Below are 27,283 nucleotides of genomic sequence, written 5' to 3'. Positions count from 1 at the left end.
CAGGGCACATGACTGGGTTGCAGTTCGGTGCCTAGTGCCTGGTTAGGAGGGCATGTGCAAGAGGCAGCTGATTGATGTTTCTCTTTCACTTTGATGTTTCTCTCCTTCTCTTTATCCCTCCCTTTCCCTCTCCAGAATCAATAAAAAAAAAAAATAAGAGTTTTGTTTTGGATATATTAAGTCTAAGATGTCCAAGAGACACATCCAAGTGAAGATGTAGAATAGGTGAATGGATCTATGAGTCTCAAATTCGGGAGAGAAGTATTTGAAGTTATTGAACTGGATGGAATTAGCTGGAGAGTAAGTGAAAAATGTAAGTACATTGTTTTTGCCAATAGAATTAAACACTGAGGGATGAAAATGGTTGTTCACCGTCTGATAGTGAATCAGTGGGAGAGTTAGAAATTGGACTGAAACCCCTGCTTCCCTTAACAGAGGTGGTCTTTGTGTCCTAATCCAAAGCATGTGTACACCACCTTGCACATAGAAGAACTTAGTACACTTCTCAGGGGAACAATCCACCACCCACCAATCCACAGGCAAGACACCTGATGATTTCAATGATGTGTATTGTCTTTCTGTTTTCTGTCTTTACCTACTTTCATGATGTTTCTTTCCAGTTCACCATTCTAACTGGCTTCCCTGATCTGCCTTGATGGTTGAATGAATGAATATATATATATATATATAAAACTTTCTTTACCTACTGGGTAATTATATTCGGCTTATTGAATGTTCTAAGGACACTGGATGCCTTCCTTGAGGGGGTGGTTAGTTGAAGAGGTGAGTCGGGAGAGGAAATAGGATACTGAATACATGCAATTATACATTAACAGACCTATAAAACATACAGAATAAATTTCAAATATTGCAGAGGTTCACGAACATGGACACTGAGGGATGGCTTAGGGCAATGGGGCTGACACAAAGCCAAGTGAGGCTTATCAAGAAAGACTTCAGAGAAAAATGTGAATTTCATGTTTTGGGAAGGGTATATTTTTCAAAGGATAACTTCCTTAACAGATAGAAACAAAACCTGGAGTTAGAAGAGGAAAATGGGAAGCCAGAGGTTCAGTGGTATAGGAAAATGTCAAGGTGAAGGAAGTGTTGGAAAGTAAACATTCAAGAGTTCTAAACTCATTCAAAAGACCCTGAATGGGAGCATCTAGAAAGGAACAGAATGTGATCAAAATACGTAGTTTTAAGAGAACAACTCTTTTTGTCCTTGGAGGCAAATTGTATGAAACACGAGACAATTATGGATATGGAAACTGGAAAGCCATGAATATGTGAAAATGACACAATATACAAATGTCTTCAGCATTGAAAAAAATCTAATGTTCTGTTCTTAAAGAATTGAAATAAAACCACAAAGACTAGCTTCCTCAAATCATGGCAACAAAAAGTAAATATTGTTAAACAGTTTTGCAAAGCTCATGCCATCGCACGGAAGCTGAAGCACTTAATACACCTAAATCCTTCGCAGTCACCTCCTGTTTCAGCAGTGACTAAGCTAACACCAGCTACAATATGTGTGTTTCCTTCTGCTGAAGGAACGGGCTTCGAAGGCAAACACCTCCTTCCAGAGCACAGCCACTCTCAAAAGAAGACACTAGAATCATCTATTTTAGAATCTTACTTTAATGGTTATTTAAATAAATGAAAGTCATCCATTTAAAAGCATAGATACAATATAATCTCAGAATAATAACATAAGATTTAAGAAATACAACTGCTGTATTTAAGAGTTTTTGTTGCCACCCAGAAAAGCTTTAAAGCGAGGAGGAGTAGGATTAGACCGGATGTCAAAAGCATCTTCTGGCTGATGACATTATCATCTTGGACTGTGGTATGGATCCTGGATAGTTTTTCCAGATGGGCATGTCTCGACCTCTCTCTGTTAGGATCTTGGCTCTTCTCTTCATCTAAAAACCACTTCTAGGTTGCCTTCAAAATAAGATCAACTACTGGACTCCACCACAAGCGCAAACTTCACACTCTTGTCTTGGCACTGTGATGTGATCCTTCAGGGCCTTTTGATGAACTTGGATATGAACCATGATTTTAAAAAAAAGAAAAGAAAATTCTGCCATGTTCGAAATACTGATTTGGGACAGGAGGCGGAAGCAGTCAATTCAATGATAAGCCAATGTTAATTTGGGGGAGGACCACATTTTCCCCTAGAGCCGGTAGCCAAGCTATAACAAAGATCTATGTAGTAATTATTCTTTATCCTACGAAGAACTGGGAGTTTTGTGTCATGTTTCCCTGTCTGTGGTGCTGTGGAGTATAGTAAAAACAACAGAAAATTTGGAGACAAAGGGACCTGCGTTTGGCCTTAGCACTGGACCAGGTCCAAGACCATGGACACACAATGGACACAGACCAATGGACACAGACCATTTATGGTGTGTGTTTTCCTCCAATGTATATAATGTGCTGGAACTTTGGACTTAACCATTGATTCATACTTAATGAAAGACACATAAATAGACATTTACTTTGAGTCAACTTTCATGAATATCTTACCTTATGCTATATCAACACGACAGTTACGATTTCGGCGCAGAGAAACATTTTAGTTCCACTCAGCCCTTGGGAAAACACACGTAAGGTGTAAAGCAAAGTGGACCGTCCCCTTGGGCACCGCCCCTCGTTAGCTCCACCCCTGCCACGGCCCCGCGTCCTTGCTATTGGTTCGGTTCTTTGCGCGATCAGTTGCCTTGGCGACCAAGGCTATGGCAACCAGGAGAAGCCAAACTTGCTCATCCCTTCCCAACCGCGAAGGGGTCTGAAAGAGGGCGAACATACTCTATGTTGCCCTTATGGCGCTCTACGAGCTCTTCTCTCAACCAGTCGAGCGCGGCTACCGCGCGGGACTCTGCTCCAAGGCCGCAGTGTTCCTGCTGTTGGCCACCGCGCTCACGTACATCCCGCCGCTGCTGGTGGCCTTCCGGAGCCACGGTGAGCCTGCCCTGCTGTCGGTGCGCGCCACAGCTTCCCGGCTTCCGCTGCACAGGCGCTGGTCTTTCTGACATTCCCCCACCTCCTTCCCGCCCTCTTTACCCCAGGGTTTTGGCTGAAGCGGAGCAGCTACGAGGAGCAGCCTACCGTTCGCTTCCAGCACCAGGTGCTCTTCCTGGCCCTGCTGGGACCGGAGCGCGGCGGGTTCCTCGCCTGGAGCACGTTTCCCGCCTTCAACCGGCTGCAGGGGGATCACCTGCGCGTCCCACTCGTTTCGGTGCGTGATTCCTACCGGGCCTAGCTGCTCACTGAGACTGAGACTGGGCAGAGGGAGGGGTGGGAAGGGGGGCGAACGGCCAGGCCCCGGGAGAGCCCAGCTTAGGTCTTAAGGGTTCGCGAACCCACAGTAAGTTGTGTACACAGACTAAGTGGCCTGAAGAAATGTTTAACTTCTTGGGGAGTAAATCTCTTTGTTTCATTCGACTTCCCCAAGCTGTCCATAGCCTGAGGCAGCCTATTTCTAGCTCCCGTCATTTACATGGACCTGGCCTGACAGAAAGGTGGTCGCGAAAGTTCCTTTAGGAGTCGTGAAGGACGAGTGGTGTTCTTGTTAGAACCCCGTGGTGTTGCTGCAATTGTGCATCTAAACACTGGGAACAAAAAGAGCAGGCATTTTTATGCAAACTTGACACCGGGAAGCCCAGGCCCTGATTGGTTAAGCGACCTGCCGGAATGGTCCTCCCCACTCCCGGGCTTGTCTCATTAGATGCTGCTCCATTCTGCAGCTGTCCAGGATGAAAATGAAGCATTTTACTGTCTGTGATTTAGTATTTGTTTCAGGTAAGTGAGTGCTTCTTTTACAAGCACTCCCTTTCCGCTCATTTTTTGGAGAATATATGAAAATTCTGGTTTTCCTTCTTCTGAAGCTGAATCTCTGTAAACATCCCTGAGATGATTGGCCTGCAAGACAAACTTGTGTAGCTGAAAACATTTTTTTCAGACTTTTTTCCAGCAACTAAATAAAATGGAAAACAATTCAATTTGATTAGTTATATGAATAACTACAAACAAAATATGTTTCAGATTCTTTCTGATTACTTTAAATATTCTTATATTTTTGTGATTACAGTATATCTAATGACAAAGTTAAAGGCTCAGTTTGGTACACGTGTCAATACTAGTTAACCAACCTTATTCTTGTTAAGATCTACAAGGTATTTCATGATATGGAACTGTAATGGATTTGCCCAGTTCCCTGTTGGTGGATATTTGATTCGTTTTCACTTTTCCACTATTAGAATATTGCAGTAAACAAGATTTTGAATAAAGATTAAATTGTGAGGAATTTCAGTAGAAGTTGTTTATTAAAATTTATAAGTACATGGAAAACTGAGCAAGGAAATAAAATAATTACTAACTCCAGAGAAGTAAAAAGTTAGGAATAAGTGAGAAAGGTGATTAGTTGTGAATAGGATTTACATAGTCAAATGAGAGTTTAACTCAGTGGTGGGATGGGTATGTGGGGGGCGTCAGTGGGGGGATGGTGCAGGGAAGAAAATTAAATCTTTACCTCTTCTTGTGGGAAGTCAACAGAGAATGCCTGAAATGAGATGAAAACATTTGCCATGGGGGTGGAAGTCTGCTGGATTTTGTAGTAAGCATTATTGAACTCTGTGATTCTTTAAAGGATCAGGAGTTTTAAACTGGTTCTAAAAATAGAAGTGAAGGAGGAGACAAATTTCTTTCAATAGCTTCTCACTAATCATGACATGTTGCCCATTTTTATTCTTATTTGAGATTATAATGCTTCTGAGGAAGGGTGACTGGGTGTAAGGCCAGTACCGAGGTATGCTTACCTTCCGTGTGCATGTTTCCTTTCCCAACGTGGAAGTGAAAGGTTTTTTTTTTAATTCCAAACAAACAGAGGTGTAACATATTAATGACCCTTTAGGTTAGCGTTCCCTGTCTTAAATTTTGAGTAGCAGTGTTTTGTTTTGACATTTTTATATTCCTCTCAGTCATACTCTTCTGATTACTTGAATCTAAGAAATAATCCTGAAAACTTAAAATAATCCTAAGAACAAGTACATAGCATTAGTTTTTTCTTATTCTTTTCACTTGTTCATCTACCACAACTGGTTGACTCCCCCAATGGACTGCTAGTTAGCCTCTAATCTCTAACCAGAAACTGCTCCCTAGAGGCACTGCCCTTGTTCCCCCTGCTTCTGGTGAGTGTGTGTTCTAATTTTAAATCTGCAAAGCCAAGACTACCTTTTATTACTTAAAAATTTTTTTAATGTAATCTTCATTGTATTTTTTTCTAGAAAATTTTTTTTTATTGATTTGAGAGAGAGAGAAACATCGATTTGTTGTTCCACTCCTTAATGCATTCATTGGTTGATTCTTGAATGTGCCCTGACCTGCAACCTTGGTGCACCCCAACCATGCCCTAACCCACTGGGCTCCTCTGCCAGGGCAAGACTGCCTCTTCTTTTTATGGTGCCCACAGATATCAATCCTCTTTAATACTGGGCAATTTTGCACCCCCAAAAAACAAAACCAAAGTTCATTTTGTTAGTCTTTTTCCCCCTCCGTTCTAGGCCGGTATCTATAAGTGATGCACGACCTTGTCATCTATGGTCTTTCTCTGTTACTGATTTGCCGCCTTCCTGGCTGCGCTCAAGGATTTCTTGTTCCATATCTTAAACTCTTAACCCTTATTACAACAGAAGTCTTTACTTTTCTAACCGCAAACATAAACGGACTGACTACAACCGATAAACAGCCAGGAAGCCAAGGAAGCGGTGGTTTTAGATCAAAGTGTGGCTAAATGCTGGGAGGTGGCTTTTCTGTTGCTAATTTGGGAAAGTGTCTCAGAAGTCAGAAATGACCTTGCTTCTGCTTTGGTCAATTCACCCTGAACAGCATCTCTTCTAAAGTCCCTATGTTTCTAATGCTTTAAAAGTCGAGTTTCTTGTTGTTTCAAAGGAGAGAAGAAAAAAACATAGCTAGATCTTTTCCTTCAGTGAGGCTGACCTGGCTCTTTAAGGCATCTGTGAACCCACGGAATCTGGGGGCTGAAGGCAATAGGAAGATGAGCGGAGAGTCCACATGTCTGAGGCACTTTATCTTTTTTACATCTCCGAAATCAGAGTGTGTCTTCCTGCCTATGGTATCTTATGACGGCTGTTGGCCAGCGGACAGGCTTGGCATAGTCCTCATTGCCTACGTGGGTGCAAACATCAAAAGTGCCAGCACTACAAGTTTCAGAAGGGACATCAGCAACATGGAAGAAAACCCCAAAGACCATAGTAAAACACTATTGTTGTTCTCAGCTTTATTGAGGTAAATTGGCAAAATAGTAGAATAGTAAAATACTATTATTTTAATCCCTGAGAGCCAAATGGAGAGTGGGTAACGGAAGATTCAAGAGGCATTTCAGAATAGGCTAGTTCCACGTAATTTTAAAGCCTGATCAAGAGCCCAGACCAATGGATTTCATGAAAATTTTAAAATGCTTGATCACGCCCTGGCTGGTGTGGCTCAGTGGACTGAGTGCTGGCCTGAGAATCAGAGAATCACTGGTTCGATTCCCAATCAGGGCATATGCCTGGGTTACAGGCCAGGTCCCCAGTGCGGGGCATGTGAGACACAACCACACATTGATGTTTCTTTCCCTCTCTTTCTCCTTCCTTCTGCCTCTTTCTAAAAATAAATAAATAAAATCTTTAAAAAAATGCTTTATCACCAATGTGCTTGGTGGCACAAAGGACAACATTGCTTAGAAAAATATGAATATCATTGGGTCAAAAAGTGATTCGAAAGAATCATGATGTAAAGAACTTCTAGGAGCCCCTGGATCAATTTATTTCACTATAATTGTCTGTGTGTATGAGCATGATATCTGATGTAAATATGCCCAGGTGTAAATCGCTTTTAATTTTTTTCAGCTTGAGAGCATGTTTATTAAAGCTGGGGACAGTGAAACAAGGAAGCGCTTAGGACAGAAGAAGCAACAGGAGAGGGACTAGGGCTGCTTTGCTCTCTAGAAATATGGGAAAGAAGGGAGCCAAGGCGGGGCTGCTGTCAGCTCAATGTAGAGTCTGAGGAAAGGGGCCCTTGAAGACAGGTTCAGGGGGTTAGCTTGGGGGCCAAGCTCCTGCTGCTCCCCTGGTTGCAAGTCTCATGGGGTCCCTTAGAATTTAGGATGTGCACTCCTGGGAGGGAAGTAGAGAGGGAAGGGAAAGGCATGGGCTTGCAGAGGGCACACTAAAAGCTCTTTGAATAAGTATAAAATAAATACTCTAAGTGATTAGAAACATTGTGTCATAGTTTAATTTGAATTATTTTTCCTTATGGGTACATAAAATAATGGTGCATTTTATAATTGATGGTATCTTAGATACACTGAAATACAGGTAGCAAGAGCATGATGAGTCTAGGCGCCCTGAAATAGTGATCCCTACTTTGCAGGAGACCCAAAGGCTGATGCCAAAGAGTGTTTTCAGCACAAAGGAAAAAAAAAAAAGGAACACTCAATGATGATGAATATATGGTAAAATGAACACTGGTAGAAACTAGGAAATTAACCTTTAATAAAAGAATATGACTCAAAAGAATGAAAGGTTCGAAAACCTTTCAAAAACATGAGATACTGTAGAATCCTTTATGGGAAAAATATTGCAAGTCAGGGTATTTGGAAACAATTACATTCCTTACATTTACAGCAACTCTTATAGTCAGTGGTGTGTTGTTTTTAGGTTTTGTCTCAGCTCCAAATCCACCCTCCTATCCCTCTGCTTTGTGGTGCTCAACGCTGAGATGCTGAAAACCACTTTCTCCTCTGGCCACTAACTCCCTGTTAGGTCCTGCCAGTAGGAGGCATGATGACCCTTGTTCTGGGAATAGGAAAAAAAGGAAACTGCAACCAGTTGCCACTGCCAGGGTGAAGAAGCATTGCTGGGGCGATACAAACAGGAAGGAGTAAGTCTTTCCTCCAGCCTTATTGATTCCCTCTAGTGGGTTCCTCCTCCAGGCTCTGAAAGTACCAGAGCCAGCTGGGCAGCACTCCCTTCTTGAGGTCTGAGTCCCTGCTCCTTCAGGTAATGCCAGCCTCTTCCCGGTTCCCTTCCTTCTCCAGCTTCAGGCACCGGAGCTGCTTCCTGCGGTTACCAGCTCTGTGTTATCACAGCATTCCCTTTTGCCTATTTAGTCCTCTGTTAAGATAACTGATTAGATTCTGTTTTTCTTTTTTTTAATATATTTTATTGATTATGCTATTACAGTTGTCCCATTTCCCCCAATTCACTCCACTCTATCCTGTACACCCCCTCCCTCCCACATTTCCCCCCCTATAGTTCATGTCCAGGGGTCATATATATAAGTTCTTTGGCTTCTACATTTCCTATAGTATTCTTACCCTCCCCCTGTCTGTTTTCTACCTACCATTTATGCTACTTATTCTCTGTACCTTCCCCCCCTCTCCCCTTCTCACTCCCCTGTTGATAACCCTCCATGTGATCTCCATCTCTATGGTTCTGTTCCTGTTCTAGTTGTTTGCCTAGTTTGCTCTTTTTTTTGTTTTAGGTGTGGTTGTTAATAACTGTGAGTTTGTTGTCACTTTTACTGTTCATATTTTTTACCTTCTTTTTCTTCGTTAAATCCCTTTAACAATTCATATAATAAGGGCTTGGTGATGATGAACTCCTTTAATTTGACCTTATCTGGGAAGCACTTTATCTGCCCTTCCATTCTAAATGAAAGCTTTGCTGGATAGAGCAGTCTTGGATGTAGGTCCTTGCCTCTCATGACTTTGAATACTTCTTGCCAGCCCCTTCTTGCTTGCAAAATTTCTTTTGAGAAATCAGCTGACAGTCTTATGGGAAGTCCTTTGTAGGTAACTGTGTCCTTTTCTCTTGCTGCTTCTAAGATTCTCTCCTTCTGCTTAATCTTGGGTAATGTAATTATGATGTGCCTTGGTGTGTTCCTCCTGGGGTCCAGCTTCTTTGAGACTCTCTGAGCTTCCTGGACTTCCTGGGAGTCTGTTTCCTTTGCCAGATTAGGGAAGTTCACCTTCATTATTTGTTCAAATAAGTTTTCAATTTTTTGTTCTTCCTCTTCTCCTTCTGGTACCCCTATAATTCGGACGTTGGAACGTTTAAAGATGTCCTGGAGGTTCCTAAGCCTCTCCTCATTTTTTTGAATTCTTGTTTCTTCATTCTTTTCTGGTTGGATCTTTCTTTCTTCCTTCTGGTCCACACGGTTGTTTTGAGTTCCAGTTTCCTTCCCATCACTATTGGTTCCCTGTACATTTTCCTTTGTTTCTCTTAGCATAGGCTTCATTTTTTCATCTAGTTTTCGAACAAATTCAAGCAATTCTGTGAGAGTCTTAATAACCAGTGTTTTGAACTGTGCATCTGATAGGTTGGCTGTCTCTTCGTTGCTTAGTTGTATTTTTTCTGGAGCTTTAATCTGTTCTTTCATTTGGGCCATTTTTTTTTTCTTGATGCTCCTGTTACGTAAAGGGGCGGAGCCTTAGGTGTTCACCAGGGTGGAGTAACTCTGGTTGCTGCTCTGTGACGCTGTAAATGAGGGAGGGTCCAAGAGGGAGCAATGGCACTTTCTCCACTCTGCTGGTTTTCAGTCACTCCCTCCACTACCCACAATCAAATTGGGCCCCTCTGGTGCTGCTTCCCAGGTGGCTGGGTTTGTGCACGCTCTAGGCCCCTGTGGGTCTCTCCAACGACCTCTCCTGTGAGACCGGATGTTTCTCCCACTGCCGCCTCCACCCCCACTTGTGTTTTCAATCAGAGGTTTGAGGCTTTATTTCTGTGCGCTGGAACTCTGGGTGGCACAGTCTGTCACCCGGTCCATCAGCTGCTGCCTCCTTGCCAGCTGCAGCTTTGCCCACCCCGCTCCACAATCTGCCACCTTGCTGGGTCCACCAGCCTCCGTCCACCTTGCCTCCAATCCTCTCCACCCGGCTGCCTGTCTCTGCCCCTCCTACCGGTTTGGATACAGGTTTCTTCTTTATCTCCTTGGTTGTCAGACTTCCATACAGTTCAATTTTCTGTCAGTTCTGGTTGTTTTATGTTTTTGAATTGTTGTTCTTTTGGTTGTGCGAGGAGGCACAATGTGTCTACCTATGCCTCCATCTTGGCCAGCGGAAGTCTCTGTTTTTCTTTTTAAAGATTTCAGAGAAGGGAAGAGAGGGAGAAAGTGAGAGAGAGAAACATCTATGTATGAGAGATATAGCTCTTGTTTCCTCTTGCAGTGCCCCCAGCTGGGGACCTGGCCCACAACCCAGGCACATGCCCTGACTAGGAATCGAACTGGAGACCTTTTGGTTTGCAGGTCGGCACTCCATCCACTGAGCCACACGAGTCAGGGCTAGTTTCTGTTTTTCTGATTTGTATAGATAGACTGATATGCACTGACTAAATCCAACAATGGCTATATTTATCCTATCTAGTATATTAGTATTGATTTCACATATATCTGTAAAGGATTATCCTCCTTAAACTATCAGAAATCTTTGAAATTATGGTTATTGTGGGCTATTACAGAGGAGCACTGAATCAGAAGTCAGCAAACCTAAATCCTAGGCCCAATTCTGTCATTGGGTTCCATACCCTCTCTGGGCCTCAGTGTAAATGTCTATATGAAGAGCATGATATAGTGCCTACCTCTCTAATTATTACTAACAAGAATATCTCTCTCCTGGGTTATGCAGTGGGATCAGATGAACAATCATTGGATATAAACATTGTTCCAAATTACATATATACCTTACAGAAATAAGGTGATGGTGTGATTTATGAAGTGTCTTAGCCAGGCACAACAATTTGATCTTAAATAATAACCTTGAACTTGTGTTAAAGAAGTATTAACTCTTTGAATGCCTGCCTTTATAGCTGATACACATGGGTTAAGATTGATTTGAACTAAATGGAATAAATACTTGATTTCATTAATTGTCCAAGTAATAGCGCAGAAATGTAGCCCAACTTGCCAGCCTTAGAGGAGTGAGATTCTAACTTGGTGATCGGTCACTGTGGGAGATGCACCGTTTGCATCTGCTCTTGGCCCCACGGCTGGCTGTAGGCCCTCTTTATCTGCTGCTGTCTGTCTCCCTCCTGTGTTCAGCTGCACTGGCCAAGTAGCACTCTCTTAAACTCTGACCCACTGGTGCTCAGTGCATGTTCACTTTGCCAGCCTGGATCACTCTTCCCACAGACATTTCTGCGCCTCCTCACTTCACTCCATTCAGGCTTCCAACAGTCAGGTCTTCTTGAATATTTTCTGTGAAAATGTTCCATAAAATTTCCCCTGGCGATTCTTTAATTTTAGACCGTTTCATTTTTCTTTGTGGCACTTATTGTTACCTAATATTGGTATGTATTTACTTGCATATTGATTTATTATCTGCCTCTCTGGCTGGGAATGTAAGCTCCCTTGGTAGAGGGTGGGGGCACGGGGCGGGGGGGAGGGAACTTGGTCTATTTTGTTCGCCATTATATTCCTAGCACCTGCTATGTGCCTGACATATAGTAGATCCTCAAAAAATATTTGACAGATTAATGAGTGAATTTAACAAATAGATGCTAATTATGGTGCTATGTCAAATCTCTGTCTTCTCTCAGCTTGGAGTCAAAGTGTGTCAAACAAGTATACAAACTTACATTTTTGAAGCTGGCTTTTTCAAAAGTATTTGTCCTGCCCAACATCTTGAGGTGTTTGGGGTTTTTGTTTTGTTTTGTTGGGACATTTTAGCTCTGGAAAGAACCAGATCTGAAGTCAAAGATGTGGTTGCAAGTCCTGTCTTTACCATTACCAGCCATACCCAACAATCCTCCTGAGCCTTGATTTTCTCATCTATACAATGGGGATAATACTTGCTCTGCTTAGCTTAAACTTATTTTCAAAGTCAAATGAGTTGCTTTCCTCTCCCTCCCACACGGTGTTGGAGTCTATAGTCTTCTGGGAGTTCCCTCCTGGCCACTATCCTCGCTTGCAAGTTGAGACATTTGACCTTTGTCCTTCTGTTTAACACTAAGGATCCTGAAGGCATAGATCACTCCAGAGAGTTAACCCGATTTTGTCTTCCAAGTCTTCCCAGATACCAACTGAAGAAGATCCACAGAAAGACAAGGCAGCCTCTTTTCTATTCTATCATAATTGCTAATGCGTAATTGCCTCAGTAACTTGATCATCATCCCTGATAACAGATCCCTCCCCCGAGCCTGTGAAGCTGATGGAACAGGACAGAGAAATCAGCATCCAGCAGAGGGAGAGGGCAGCTTTCTCTATACCAGGTTCTAGGATAAGGACAGCATTGTCTAGAAGGAAAGAAACAATGGGAAGTTTCTAAAAACTGAGATATCTCCGTAAGAACAAAGAATCTCTTCCTTGCATAATGGTATTGGTGGAAATAAAAATGAATCAGTAGATGGAGAATTCAGATGGGAATGCTGATACCCTGCAGTAAAATCCTTCTGGGAACCTACACTGAAAAAGGATCAGTTGTAGCAACAAGGTCCAGAGTTGTGCCAAGGAATCACGGCAAGGAAGCAGTGGTCACATTGCAGTAGCCATCCTTTCCCGCTAGTCATTTTAGGAACACCGTGAGAAAAGACTGTAGATGGCAGGACTGGGTACCAGTGTTTGTATGAGCTGTAATTTGTCTTTTTCCCTGGTAAGACCTGTTTTCCCTACTTTTCATGTCCATAATTTATAAAGTATCTGTGTAGTTTTAACAGCTTACTGATTTTGCAGAGCTTCCTTTTTCATTGTATTGATTGGTACTGAAAGATGCACTAGGCTTTAAAGTGCTGACAATAATGAGATGAGGTCCAACACTGAGAATCTGAAGCAAAGACACTTGTGGTTTAAGGATGTATAAATAGAGCTTGGTGGGTTTTGTTGGGGTTTTTTTGCTGAGTCGGGAATACAAAATGATTAGTATTAGGTTCTTTTCTACACAAGTAGAAGACAATTCAGATGTGCTATTTAAATTTTCCATACAACCTCAGAAGATGCCGGCAACAAAACAAAAAAAGGTCAGATGAAACACCTGAAAAAGAAAAGTGCCGTCCAGATGTTTATTGCTATCGCCACTTCAAATTCCCGTTCAGCGTGGCCCTCGAATATTTGAGAACCACAAGTATGAAGATTGTGTCTCTTTTTCCAATACTGATTCACTTATACATATTTATTTTTCTCTTCTTCTTTTGATGAGGGACATAATACCTGTGTATAGCGGAACAACGGGTCACTGTGTATATACCACCGCGATGTGTATTCTTCCGACTTAATGACCAGGGTCATTGGCCCTCTTTGGGTTTCCTAGACTAGAGAAGAAGACAGGAACCAGGATGGGAAAATGGACATGTTACATTTTAAACTGGAGCTTCCGCTGCAGTCCACGGAGCACGTTCTTGGTGTGCAACTCATCTTGACTTTCTCCTACCAATTGCACGTGAGTCAATTCCTGAGGGAAGCCTGTCCTCTTCCTTTTGTCTTTTAATAGATCAGAGCCCTCCTTCTGATTTCTAGGAAAACCCACACTGTAGAAAAAGGCTCTTTTCTGAGGTGTAGTTTGGGATTTAACTTAGGCAGATTAAATGTATTTCATTAGGGTCATATTAACTTGGACAAGCTATTAACACCTCAGAGCATTCTGGGCAGAGTGCTTCCTGCATAGCTAAGCCAGGTGTGTGAGGAACCACTAGGCTTCAGCCATAGTCAGGTGGCGCTTAGAACCCAGAGCCCTTAAGACCTGACCGAAACTGATACTGTCTCTCCCTCTAATGATTTCAGAGGATGTCTACATTCGTGATGCAGAGCATGGCATTTCTCCAATCCTCCTTCGCTCTTCCCGGGTCCCAGCTGTATGTGAATGGAGACCTGCGGCTGCAGCAGAAGCAGCCCCTAAGCTCCAGTGGCCTAGATGTTCGATACAACGTAAGGATGCCTTTCTTGTCCATCTCCTTTGTTTCCACGTGTCAGTGTTTACAGTTCTTTAAAGAGGGCAAATGGAAGTTGGAAATAGTGTTTCTCGGTAGGGGCATGGGAGTGGATTTCTGAGGAATCCCTGCCATGAATTCTCAAAATATGGAGACAGACATGCCTGTGTTTACATCTAGAAAGAGAGAAGAAAATCTTTGTTTTATATCTAAGGACCAAATATTTCATTGCTTTTGGGTGTGTACACACACACACCATATTGAAAGTGATCTTTTACAGTTCATGTAAAACATTTCAAAAATAATACGAATGACCGATTATTGAGCACATAATACATGTCAGTCCTGAGTTAAGAGGTTTAAACATATTATCTAATTTATTTATCACAGCAACCCCAGGGGAAGTCCACTCTACATTTCCCAGCTCTGCAGCTGCTTGTCCTATCATTGTCCCCCCTGCTCCTTTCTAGCCATACTGGCTTTTGTGCCACAAAGCAACTGCTGCCTCGGGGCTTTTGCACTTGCCTTTCCCTCTGCTAAGGATGCACATAGCTTAATCTGCCACTCCATGCAGTTCCCTGTGCAAATGTCTCTGAACACAGTCCTTCCCTGACACTTCTTCCCCCCTCCCACCGCCTCTCTCTGTCACCTAGATTTACTCTCTTCCACCAGAAATATAAAGATATGTTTCAGTTTGGTTTTTTGCTATCTCCCTTAGCAGAAAAAGCACTGACATGTATACTTTCACCCCAGTACCTAAAACAGTGCCTGGTGCATCGTAAGCACTCAGACACATTTGTTGAAAGGATGAAGTCTCATTTTACACTTTAGAAAACTGGGACTTGCAGGGATTAATTAATTTTTCCAGAGTCCCACAGCATGAAAGTAACAGAGCCATGAATTGTCTGTCCGAGACCAGAACCCGTGCATTTAAACACTCATTACCACTAATTTTTCTTATATCCCAAGGAGGGCTGTGTAAGTTGGGCTGGGCTATTTTTGAGAAGGGAAGAAGCACATTATCAGTTATTGCAGGACTGGTTAAGACAAAGGAGGATTTATGGTTACCCTAGCTATAATCAATGTAAGTTGGAAAAAAAAAAAAGGAGGACTATAAGGTATAAACTTAATATGGCTTGAAAAAGGTCTTTGCTGGTGTTTTTCAACTTTATTGAGGTATAATTGACAAAACTGTAAGCTAAAGTATACATTATGGCGATTTGATATATGTGTACATTATGAAAGGATTCCTCTCAGTTAATTAACACATCCATCTCCACACATATTGATCTTTTTTTGTATGTGTGAGAACATTTTGTTCTACTCTCTTAGCAAATTTCGATTATACAATACAGTATTATTAACTATAGTCATCATGTTATACATTAGATCCTCAGCCTTCATTCATCTTATAGCTGAAACTTTGTACTTTCACCCTCTCTCCATTGCCCCCGGCTCCAAGCCCCTCCACGCCCGATTTTCTACTCTGTTTCTATAAGTTTGACTTTTTACTTAGATTCCAGAGGTAAGTAATACTGTGCAGGATTACTTTATCTTTCTGTATCTGGCTGATTTCACTTAGCATAGTGCCTTCAAGGTCCATCCATGCTGTTGCAAATAGCAGGATTTCCTTCTTTTTAATGTCTGAATGTGTGTGTGTATATATATATACATATATATATATATATATCTATATCTCACACCTTCTTCTTCATCTATTCACTGACAGACACTTAGGTTGTTTCCCTATCTTGGCTACTGTAAATGATGCTGCAGTGAATGTGGGAGTGCAGGTATCTCTGCAATATCTTGTTTTCATTTCCTTTGGATATATACCCACAAGTGGGATTTCAGGATCATATGGTAGCTCTATTTTTAATTTTTTGAGAAACTTCCACACTGTTTTCTATAGCGGCTGCACCAGTTTACATTCTCACCAACAGTGAACAAGGGTTGCCTTTTTCTCCTACCCTCACCAACACTTGTTATCTCTTTCTGGTAACAGCCCTTAAGTGATACCTCACTGCGGTTTCGACTTGCATTTCCCTGATGATTAGTGGTGTTGAGCACATTGTCGTGTACCTGTTGGCCTTCTGTATGTCCTCTTTGGAAAAATGCCTATTAGGTTCCTCTGCCCGTTTTTTAAATCAAATTTATTTATTTATTTATTTTTAATTTAATTTTTTTGCTGTCGAGTTGTGTTCTTTGTATACAGAGTCTGGCACAAATAACGCCCCCTTTTTATTACAAAATCACAAGCATGTAATTCTGTAACATAACAATATCACACTCAAGCACACCATATAACATTTTAGGTGAAGTGTTCAAATTAAAACTATACATTATTACACCCACATTATTACCCTACCAACCACACTCAAGCCGGCATTACTTTTGCTGGACCCTGTATTTTGGATATTAACCCTTATCAGATGTATTATTTTCTAATATTTTCTTCTGTATTGTAAGTTGCCTTTTGATGTTGTTGATGGTTTCCTTTGCTGTGCAGAAGCTTTTTAGATTGACATAGTCCTACTTATTAGTTTTGCTTTTGTTTCTTGTACGTTTGGTGTGAAATACAAAAATATTATCGCTACGACTGATATCAGGAAGTATACCCCCTGTTTTCTTCTAGGAGTTTTACAATTACGAGTCTTACATTAAATTTCACCCATTTTGAATTGATCCGTGTGTATGGTGTAAGGTAGGAGTCCAGCTTATTCTTTTGCATGTGACTGTGCAGTTTTCATAACACCATTTATTGAAGAGTCTGTTCTTTCCCCATTGTATTCTCGGTTCCTTTGTCAAAAACTAACTGAGTTTACATTGGTGGGTTTATTTCTAGATTCTCTATTCTGTTCCATTGATATGTCTGTTTTTATGCCAATACCACACTGTTTTGATTACCATAGTTTTGTAATATAGTTTTGCCCTTCCCAATTTATTTTGACATATTGATATTTCCATAAACTTGTAAGTAGAAGATAAGCTGTTCAATAAAATCCATTTCATATATACAATATACAGAAATTATTTTAAAAGTCTGTTCATATAATAGATTCATTGAGTACTAACAAAAAATTAAGATACAAATAACTGGCTACAAATAAACTATTACTAAACCAAGGTACACAGGAATGGCACTTCATTTCAGGGGGAAAACATCTCAACCTTACTGTGTTAGAATACAGCACAGTTGTGATAGCATACATTATCATCTTCCCTTAAAGCAGAGATTAAAGTTCTTAAATTGAAATATGTTCAGGATTCCTGCTGTCCATACAGGCAGGACCTATCATCAAATCACTGCCGACACCCAGTTCTCTCATTATGCAAAAGAACCTCAGTTGTTTCCTGAGGTCCATTAAAGTCAATCAATCAACCAGTTATAGCAATTTAATCAGCAAGCTGTAAATCAGAGCAGTGTAGAAATTCTACAGTTGAATCGTATTTCCTGTCTATAGTACTGCTGCTATTAAATCTATTTTCTCCCTGTATCAGGAGAAAAAAACAGGCAGTGATAATCAAAATAAGATTTTCATGTTGCAGTAAATGATCGAATGTGTGTGGGAAGAGTTCCTAATGTCGTGACAATCTTGATGACCCTTTATAAAGGTGAAGGGTTAGTGTGTGTGTATGTGGAAAGGAGTGAGAAGCACAGCAGGTGGTTAGGACAGGCATGAAAAGGGAACGCTGAGGCTGTATTATAATTACATTTATTTTAAAAACTGATCTGAAGTCTGCCAATCGGGCTTATAAAAAAAAAGAGCAGCCGTTAGTGCAAGTTCAACTGGATAATTTATTTGTGAGTAAAGCTAGTTTTGATGAGATATAATTCAATCTTTTCCTTGTAAACATAAAGAAACTCAAAAGGAATTTTAAAGGTAGTAGGCCTAAAAATGTAACAGTAACTCTTATAATAATCCTTTTCAATTAAACAGATAAATTAGGTTGAGACATGTGTTAAAATAGTTTTCAGACTGAATATTTGTCAGCCTCTATAATCTGTTGTTCCAGCTGGATTTCAATTTAAAAAATATATGAGCTATCACATCTAAAAGTGAAGAGAACAAATTAGATCCTCTCCTCCTCCCCAAGATCCTAACCTCCAAGCATAAAAAACTATATAATATCTTCTACAAATTAACCAGTGTTCTTACAAAGGTACTGCAGTTTTGGAGTGATGATATTATGCTGTATTTCTGGTGAGGTACTAGGTACAAGAATATATGTATCAATTAGGCATTTCCAGTCTAATTAGTCTCTAAAGTTTCTTAATTCTTGGTAACATATAATAACTGGTATGCATTTTGGTACTTAAGTCATGAATCGTAGAGAACAAGAAGCAGTATAATATAGTAACGGGGTTTGTATCAGACAATTACAGTGTTGGACAAATCTCTTCTATGAACTCTGTGATTTGGTTTGCAGTTGGTCACCTCTAGGAGACCCTTGATTTGATTCTTTCATATCCATACTTTCTCCGGCTGCCGTCTCTGACATTTCTTCATCTTCTTCATCATTTTCTAGGTTTTTTGAACTTAATTGCCTACCTAACTTAATATTCAGTCCTTCATTACAGTGAAGCTTCCTTTTCATTTCAAACTGTCGCTTTTTTTCTATAGCTGGTGTGGAAGTTCCCTGAAGCTGGGTCCTTTCTCCCCCCTGCGAATTTCCTACAGAGCACTTACAAAAGAGTAAACAGCAGGCACTCAATAAAGACTTTTTACCTTGTTCCTCAGGTGAGAAGGCACAGTCTTCATCACTGCTTTCCTCTTCGTGTACCTGGTACCTCGGCTCCGAGCCCTCAGCGGCAGCCGGTTTCTTAGCTAATGAACGTGGGGTCAGGGCTGGAGCGGCTTCTGAATCACGCGTTGCGTCTTCATCACCACCTACCATACCATGGTACGGGGTGCTGGCTTCGTCTATTTTCATTAAGCCATAGTCTTTGTCTGCTGGATGATATGTCGCCAGGATGCTCATTTCATCCCACCTCTGGGACTTTTTCCGCCGTTCGTCGTCACTCCTGCCGGGCAGCAGTTCGGACTGCAGTTCGTTGGAGGCCACCATAGAGGAGGTTGTAGAGCCCTTGTTCTTCAGGATCCCCTTTGTGGGCCTGGGCGAGGCCGCCATGCCATTGCCCGCAGCTGCGGTCGGTTGTGGTGGTCTGCTCGGTGTCGTCGCTGCTTGACGTTGGGTCCAGGAAGGGCTGGGCGCGAGCCTAGACTCGCCGAGCAGCCGCTGAGCCACTTGAGGCTAAAGTGGCCGCACCTGCTGTCACGAAAACGGCTTACAGAGTCTTTTTCGTGGCACAGCGACCTCGCTACTTTGGCGCTTGGCCCAGCCCGGCTGGCGACTCTATGCACGCCCTTGGCCACCTGCACTTTGTCAGCGGCTGCGGCCCACGTAGAGAAGCCGGCCTGTCGGCCCCAGCAGCCCTTAATACAGTTTTAAATCAGGAAGTTTGGTGCCTGCAGCTTTGTTCTTTCTCAAGATTGCTTTGGCTATTTGGGGTCTTTTGTGGTTCTGTACAAATTTGAGGATTGTTTTTTCTGTAGCTGTGAAACATGCCACTGGAATTTTGATAAGGATTCCACTGGGTAGTATGGGCATTTTAACAGCATTAGTTCTTTTAACACATACACACAGAATATCCATCTATTAATTTGTGTCGTCTTCAGTTTCATTTATCAGTGACACAGTTTTCAGTGAACAGATCTTTCACCTCCTTGGGTAAATTTATTCCTACATATCTTACATTCTTTTTGATACAATGTAATGGGATTGTTTTCATAATTTTGCTTTCTGATACTTCATTGTTAAGTGTATAGAAATGCAAATGATTTTGTATATTGATTTTGTATCCTGCAACTTTACTGATTCATTTTGTAAGTTATAAGAGTTATTTTGGTGGAGTCTTTCGGGTTTTCTATATGTAATATTGTATCATGTGCAAACAGATACAATTTTATTCCTTTCCAATTTGGATGACTTTAATTTCTTTTTCTTGCCTAATTGCTCTGGCTAGGACTTCCTGTACTATGTTGAATAAAAGAAGTGAGAGTGGGCATCCTTGTCTTCTTCCTGATCTTAGAGGAAAAGCCTTTCTCCATTATGATGTTGGCTGTGGGCTTGTCACAGATGTCCTTTAGTACATTGTGGTATGTTCCTGTTCCCTCTGTACCCACTTTATTGAGAGGGGTTTTTTTTCATGAATGAACGTTGAATTTTATCAAATCCTTTTTCTGTGTCTTTTGAGATGATTTTTATCCTTCATTTGGTTAATGTGGTATGTCACATCTGTTGATTTGTGGATGTTGAACCATACTTGCGTCCTTGGAATAAATTCTACTTGATTGTTTTGTTGAATTTCATTTGCTAATATTTTGTGGAGGATTTTGCATCTATGTTCATCAGGAATATTTGCCTGTGATTTTCTTATAATTTCCTTTTTTACTTTTCATGCATTGTTCTCCTGACCTCAGTGAGCATCTTTGTGACTGATATTTTAAACTCAATCAGATAAATCACTTATCTCCATTTTATTAAGGTCTATTTCTGGAGTTCTTTCTCGTTCTTTTGTTCGGAACAAATTTCTCTATTTCTTCATTTTCCTTGACTCTCTGTGTTGGTTTTTGTACATTAGATAAAACATCCGCCTCTCCCAATCTTGATGGAGGGGTCTCATGTAGGAAATGAATGTTACCAATCAGCGCACTGGATGCTCTCTTGGTTGCTCTCAAACCTTTGTCCTTGTCCAAGCTGCCTTCTTCGTTCTTAGTGGCTCCCCGTAGTTGAAGATTTGCTAAGATTGTTTCCATGTTGGGGGATGTGGGTATTTCTTCACTTGCCCAATGTGTAGGAGTCACTCAGCTAGTTTCTAGATTTCTTTCAGAGGGAATTGCTCCATGTGTAGCCATGGCTTCAGTGTGTCAGTGGGAGGAGGTGAGTTCAGGAAGTTCTTTGTTGCTCTCTTGGACTGGAACCTTTTTTTTTTTCTTTTTACGTTTTTTACATTTTTTAATGCCTCCCCAAAGTGTTCAGCATTCTGAGTCCTGTCTCCACCTAGAAACCCATATCACCTTTTATCTGAAGGTTTATGTCAACAGGAATATGATATTTGAGGGCAGGAAGGCATTTCCTTTAAAGGATTATATACTTACTATTTGCACTTTACCTTATTTCCAAATCTACATTTAGAAGGGATAAATTAGCGATCACCCAGAGAAGAGTAAGGAAAAGACAAGGGAGTTGAAAATATGGTCTATTTTTTTTAATCCTCACCTCAAGACATTTTTTCATTGGTTTTAGAGAATGGGGGTGGGGGGAGAGAGAGAGAGATCAGTGTGAGAAAGAAACAACCACTTGATTGCCTTCCATATGCGCCCCGCTGGGCAATCTAAGTATGTGCCCTGACCGGCATCAACCTGCAACCTGTTGGCTACCGTAGGAACCCAACCAACTGAGCCACACAGCCAGGGCAGAAAATATGGTCTATTTTTAAAAATTAAAGGACTTATTTCTCCCATCGGAATAGAGAGAGGTATTTTATAAGTAGCTTTAAAACCTATAAAACCTATAAATGGTGGATATTGGCCCTCGTTTCCATCCCACAAGGGGAAGGATTGAGAGTAAATTACTGCAAGAGAGTTCATTCATCCTTGAGGAAAAGATTGTTGATATTGGCATAGGCCCCCCAAAACAAGAAAGTAGTCTCGGAGATCTGCCTGGGTGGGCAGGAAGGTGGAAAGACCAGAGAAGAAGCTGCTCAAGTAAGTGCTCATACCAGAGCCTCCCGCTGTATCCCAGGTGTCCGTCATCAACGGGACCAGCCCTTTTGCCTGTGACTATGACCTCACCCACATTGTTGCTGCCTATCAAGAAAGGAATGGTGAGTAAATTTTATTCAGATGTCTGTCAAGCATTTTCCGGGTTGGTGGGGGCTTTGGAGAGAAACAGAATTGGAACCCTTGTCACGATGAAAACGTCACAACCAGCGAATACTCAGTGATGGAAGGCAAACAGGCTACCCAGGATTCTTCCTCCAGATCTAAAGACCCACCCCCTACCCACCCCCACTTCTATGGTTCAGCAGGTCAGTGCCGCTTCATTGCTATATTTATCCCACCACTGGTTTGACAGGTTTCCTTTGTTTTCAATGGAAGCTCAACTGAGGTGCTCCCTTTACCACACTTATAAAAAAAAAAAGGCAAATTACTGTCCATAGTTTTCAAATAGAAATAGGAAAGGTGAGTGACTCACCCCATGTCAACAATTGAAATAGGAGAATAATAGATGTGATGCACCCAAGGTTCTGTCCCTTAGAGAGGTGAGGCTGTTAGGCCATCCCATATGCTCAGCTTGGCGTGTTTGACTGGTGGGTGGTCTGAGGTTTTCTCTGAAGGCCCTGAAGTATTGCTTGGCAACCAGACATCATGGACACCACACAGACATTTAACAAGTGGGGGGACTGCAATTCTAGTATTTCTTCCTGATTTTGAGTCACATACTAACAGCACTATTTTAAAAACAAATTTTAAAAATAAAAACATTGACTAAACTTAGAAAACTACAAATCATGTTTTTTTTCTTTATTCCTTCCAGTTTTTGTCTGTATGCAAATCTTTATATACAGCTGCTATCATAGTTTAGGGACAATTTTGGATCCAGTTTACTTTTATACTTTGTAGTATAAATATTTTCCCATGCTGCTGCAAAGTTTTAATTGGTATTATTTTAGTGGTAGTATAGTATTCCTTTGCTTAGCCACTCAAGAACTGTAGAAGAACACATAGACTGTTTCCACATTGTTTTTCTTTAAATTTAATCTCTATTGTATTTTTTCCATTACTATTTAGTCCCCTTACACCCCCTCCCCCAGCAATCACCACCCTGTTGTCCATGTCCATGAGTCCTTTTTCCTTTTTGCTCAATCCCTCCACCTCCTCCCCTCTCCATTAGCTGTCATCCTGCTCTCCGTCTATGAGTCTGTCCCCATTTTCCTTGTTAGTTCAGTTCATTAGATTCCACATATGAGTGAAATCATATGGTATTTGTCTTTCTCTGACTGGCTTATTTCACTTAGCATAATGTTCTCCAGATCCATCCATACTGTCACAAAGGATAAAATTTTCTTCTTTTTTTATAGCTGAGTAGTATTCCATTGTGTAAATGCCCCATAGTTGTTTTGTCTACTCATTTAACCATGGGCACTTGGGCTGCTTCCACATCATGGAGATTGTAAAGAACTCTGCAGTGAACATAGGGTGCTTATGTTCTTTTGAATTAGTGTGTTGGGTTCCTTCAGATATATTCCCAGAAGTGGGATAGCTGGGTTGAAAGGCAGATCCATGCCGGTGTCCAGCCTCGGTGGGTCTCAGAGTCCCTGAAGGATGGATGGTGCAGGCGAAGAATGAGGGGTCAGACACCAAGTTTGATGTCGCAGAACGGCCAGCCCTTGTGGGTCTGACCGAACTCTAAGAGTTTAATCAAGCTTTATTTTTATAGGGACTTGTTATATGACATCAAAGGAACAGGTGCATGGCATGATTTCTCAAGCAGAAAAGGTCTATACAGAAATACCAAGAAAATGTACAGGAAGTTCTATAGATTTGTTTATACTTAACAAAGGTTATTTTGACAAGGAGGGCTATTAATCAGACAACTACAAGTAACTACATGTACAAAGTTTCAAATGTCTATTGATTATTTGATGTCTAACAGTTTTCAGAATTTGGCATAGGTCAAAAAGATACGCTAGACTAGTCAGCGGTTATATGTGAACTATTAAAGGACCTATGTGGTTAGGCTTTCTAACTCAGCCATCTATCTTCCTGGTTCTTTATTTATGCACTTTGCAGGGAATGATCTTTGTATTTGTTCCCTCGTGCTTAAATCATAACAGTTCACCTATTTTCCTTGCTTTTTTACCTATCTAGTTCCGTCAATTATTATTCCTGTCCAAGGTATGGAAGGGGTTGTACTAAGGGGGACATCTAGTAAAATTTTTCTCCATTTTTCGGGCAGCTGGCCTGCCCATTGTCTAATATTAATCTTCCAGTAAGTAGGAGAAGTAGGCTGTGGAGGGGTTATAAGGGACTTTTGTTCTATAGCCAAGAAATCATTTTGTACAATTGCATTGGAATTTTGCAGATCAGTGGACCCGAAATACAAGTGCTCAAAAATCCCACCACCTAGTAATAGCAAAGACATGCATGCAAGAGGAGATATACAGGAAGTCCAGCCACAGCTGCCTCTGCTGTGCAGACGCATCTCATCCGTCCCGGCTGTGTCAAGGGTCGGCTGTTGGTCGGTTCCCGACAGATCCATTTTTATTTTTTTGAGGTATCTCCATTATGCTTTCCACAGTGGTTGCCCTAGTCTGCATTCCCACCAACAGTGCACTTAGGGTTCCCCTTTCTCCACATCCTTGTCAGCACTTGCTGTTTGTTGATTTATTGATGATAGCCATTCTGACAGGTGTGAGGTGATATCTCACTGTGGTTTTAATTTGCATTTCTCCGATGATTAGTGACATTGAGCATCCCCCCCCCTTTTTTTTTAACATAAGCGTGTCAACAAGCATTTTAACAAATAATGTGTGAACTTTTCACATTCAATTTTACTATCTTTTCGGATCTTTTTTTTGAGATGAGTTCTGAAGTACAGAATTTTCCTGAGAGGTCAAAACAGTATTTTCATAACCCTCAATGTTTTATCTAACTCTGGATTACTTTGCAGTAACCACCATCCTGACCATCCCCAGCCCCATCTGGCTGGTGGGAAGGGCCGCCGAAGCTCCGTTTGTGATTAATGCTGTCATCCGATACCCGGTAGAAGTTATTTCATATCCTTTCTGTGAAGGAGCCAAGAGTAGCTCCGTTTCAAAAGAGAAAAATGGATTCTTCACTTGTCCCAAGAAGGAACATGCAGGAAGTCTTAGATTGGAAACTGCTGCGGCACTGTGGCCCCACACAAACAACTGTGTGTGTTCACACAGGAGAAAAAATGCTCATTTCCTGTTTCTGTTTCTTCATGAGCAATTTTTCTAGGTCAGAATCATCCATATTTATGTCCTAATAATATTTCATTATCCCTTTTATCTTAAAGGTATTTGAAACATTTTTGCCATATCCTGTCTAAACTTTAGTTTAACATTTGCTTAGAAAATGTCATCTGAGAATCCTTGACTGTGTGTACTTATCTACCAGGATTCTGGGAAATTATAAAGTTTGCCTGGATCCAGTATGTCAGTATCCTGCTTATCTTCCTCTGGGTGTTTGAGAGAATCAAAAGATTTGTGTTTCAAAATCAGGTGGTCACCACCATCCCAGTAACAGCAATGCCCCAGGGAGAACTGTGGAAGGAGCACTTGTCGTAGGAAGACCGTCACTGAGAGCCCTAAGCAGGACCCTGGCTACCTCATGTTGTCTTCTGAGAAGAGCCCCTGGACACGTATCAGCGCCTGCGCTTTTCTTACCAGAGACAAAGAAGAGTTCTTTCTAATTTTTCTCTACACAAATTCTGTATCTTCTAAGTGCCTACCGAAATCATCGGAGACTAGTTTCTGGAAAGGTCTGAGGGTTCCTGAAGGCTGTAATTTGCTTCCCGCTTTTTTTTTTTTTTTTTAATCTTAGACTTGAATTTCAGGAGAAAACTATTATCAGTTTAGACATGTTGGAGAGAGTCCCATCTCTGGTCAAACAAAGACTTTTTCTTTTTCAAACTGAGAAACATGCTATACATTTCTTCCCCCGGTTGTAAACCATGTTTTACCCTTTTTCTGGGCTCTCATGCAGATACGCAAATCACTAGCACTTTCTACTCCTGGGCACAGAAATTTCCCATTCAGAACTTTGATTTCCAGAACTGAGAGGCCTTTAACTGGAGAACTGGAGAGGGGAGAGGGGGAGGGGGAGAGAGAGAGAGAGAGCGAGCTCACGAACACATGTGTGCGTGCACAGGAGGGTGGGCCACTTGAGGACACTAGAACCATCCACCTGCCCTCAGTCAGACAGACATCGTCTGTCATCAGCTTAGCTGAAAAGCCCTTTATCCTATCCTTATGTGGCTGGCTCTTTGCCCTGCCTTTTGCCCTCTGTCTGTGCCCCTGGAATAGCAGGCTGGAATCAGACGTTCTGTTTCATTCACAGTCCTCTAAGCAACAGTGGGGGAAGTAAGGGTTGTAACAACAGGTTTTTTCTCTCTGGCCCTCACCTAACAGCCTGGACACTTTCCACTCCTCCTTCTCCGCAGCCCCTCCCCCTTCCTGTAAAGGACATGGGTGACAGAGGACCTGTTGTCGGTATTGGCTCCCTGCCCGGCAACCACAGAGTTTATTTGGAGGGCTAGCGGGAAGCCCAGCTACTTGTATTTCTCTTGACTAAGGAACGGGGCGCCCACCAGAGCAGGCAGCGTTGGGGAGGACACACAGGAGCAGTGAGCGGAGTAAGAGGCTGCCAGCCCAGGCAGCCCAGGCAGCCCAGGCCGGCCCGGCCAGTAGCAGGATGACAAACAGGGCCGCTAGATGACCCTCATGGCTGAGCGAGCGTCTGCGGGAGCAGAGTGCTGGGACAGGTCTTTGTTGCACACAGAAGACTGGTTCTCTGTTCTCGCCCCGAGAAAACATGCAGCCTCCTCAAAGGACAGATGGATCTGCTTCATGATCCGATGTCATTGGTACCGGAAGGACACACCCACTATGACCTGAGCTTCAGGCCCATTCAAAAACACACACTTCAGTGTGTGCCTCAGTTTACCTTGGAGATTCTGTTCTTCTTTCCGAAGTACCTTTTCTTTCATGCTGGCCAAAATAAGCGTTTTGGAAACAAAGCTATTTTAAGCTCACAAATATCCTAACACTGGCCCTTCTGATTTTCTTTTAAAATTTAGAGCTGCTTATTTATATGCCTAAAATTTTTTTGAGATTTAAATGAAAATTGTTTGCTGAATTTTCTGAATTACCAAAAGGTGGTGAGATATGGAAAGACAGCTAAAGGTGTATAAACATTGCTTTGCATTTTATTATTTTCATGCAAAATTTGTATAAAGAACCATGATGTTTTGTAACTTTTTGAGTAAAATGTTCCAAATGGAGGCTGTGTGTGTGGCTTTTTAGAGGGAAAGGTTTGGAAAGGGGAAGAATGGGGAGGGCAGAGGTGGCACACATTTCTCCAAGTTACTTACCAGCAGCCTTGCTTTGCCAGGGCTCTGCCCAAAGACCTTGGAGCTTTTGTTAGCTCTTTGGCAAATGTCCCCTGGTCCAGCCCCAGGTACATGTGAGTTTTTGGTGGAATCTACATGGCATGTGGAAACCGCAGGCTGGAAAATTACCACCGTGTCTGGTGAATGTCATT

General features: G+C 41.8%; 2 protein-coding genes across 5 annotated transcripts; one reads left to right on the top strand and one right to left on the bottom strand.

Annotated features, from left to right (window-relative positions):
* The first annotated feature begins 124 nt into the window (after positions 1–124).
* TMEM231 (transmembrane protein 231) lies at positions 125–27,023 on the top strand. Of its 2 annotated transcripts, none has more exons than XM_045191724.3 (7): positions 125–313; positions 3,072–3,241; positions 13,313–13,441; positions 13,783–13,926; positions 21,738–21,819; positions 24,669–24,774; positions 25,128–27,023. In XM_045191724.3, exons 1-7 carry the CDS (start codon positions 238–240, stop codon positions 25,306–25,308), a joined length of 888 nt encoding a protein of 295 aa, XP_045047659.2. In that variant the 5' UTR covers positions 125–237; the 3' UTR covers positions 25,309–27,023. The 2 variants fall into 2 exon arrangements, with proteins under 2 accessions (XP_045047659.2, XP_024411829.2); XM_024556061.4 differs by lacking the exon at positions 125–313 and adding an exon at positions 2,826–2,964.
* Positions 18,090–19,490, bottom strand: LOC112300740 (protein phosphatase inhibitor 2-like). Of its 3 annotated transcripts, XM_024556064.3 has the most exons (3): positions 18,825–19,490; positions 18,659–18,752; positions 18,090–18,547 (listed from the first exon to the last, which is right to left on the bottom strand). In XM_024556064.3, the coding sequence occupies exons 1-3, from the start codon at positions 19,059–19,061 to the stop codon at positions 18,333–18,335; spliced, it is 546 nt and encodes a 181-aa protein (XP_024411832.1). In that variant the 5' UTR covers positions 19,062–19,490; the 3' UTR covers positions 18,090–18,332. The 3 variants fall into 3 exon arrangements, with proteins under 3 accessions (XP_024411832.1, XP_024411830.1, XP_024411831.1); XM_024556062.3 differs by having other exon boundaries at positions 18,641–19,490; XM_024556063.3 differs by having other exon boundaries at positions 18,659–19,490.
* Positions 27,024–27,283: the final 260 nt, after the last annotated feature.

The sequence above is a fragment of the Desmodus rotundus genome, chromosome 12 (genome assembly GCF_022682495.2).
Source record: "Desmodus rotundus isolate HL8 chromosome 12, HLdesRot8A.1, whole genome shotgun sequence".
NCBI lineage: Eukaryota > Metazoa > Chordata > Mammalia > Chiroptera > Phyllostomidae > Desmodus > Desmodus rotundus.
This window is presented reverse-complemented; position numbering and strand designations above follow the sequence as displayed.

What these genes read in the sequence shown, in the direction of transcription:
- TMEM231 (XM_024556061.4), top strand. Translation starts at nt 2,826, where the DNA reads ATGGCGCTCTACGAGCTCTTCTCTCAACCAGTCGAGCGCGGCTACCGC. An exon ending in GGTGGCCTTCCGGAGCCACG is followed by an intron (nt 2,965 to 3,071) that starts GTGAGCCTGCCC and finishes TCTTTACCCCAG; the next exon opens with GGTTTTGGCTGAAGCGGAGC. An exon ending in TGCCTATCAAGAAAGGAATG is followed by an intron (nt 21,820 to 24,668) that starts GTGAGTAAATTT and finishes ATTACTTTGCAG; the next exon opens with TAACCACCATCCTGACCATC.
- LOC112300740 (XM_024556062.3), bottom strand. Translation starts at nt 19,061, where the DNA reads ATGGCGGCCTCGCCCAGGCCCACAAAGGGGATCCTGAAGAACAAGGGC. An exon ending in AGGTAAAAAGTCTTTATTGA is followed by an intron (nt 18,548 to 18,640) that starts GTGCCTGCTGTT and finishes CACCAGCTATAG; the next exon opens with AAAAAAAGCGACAGTTTGAA.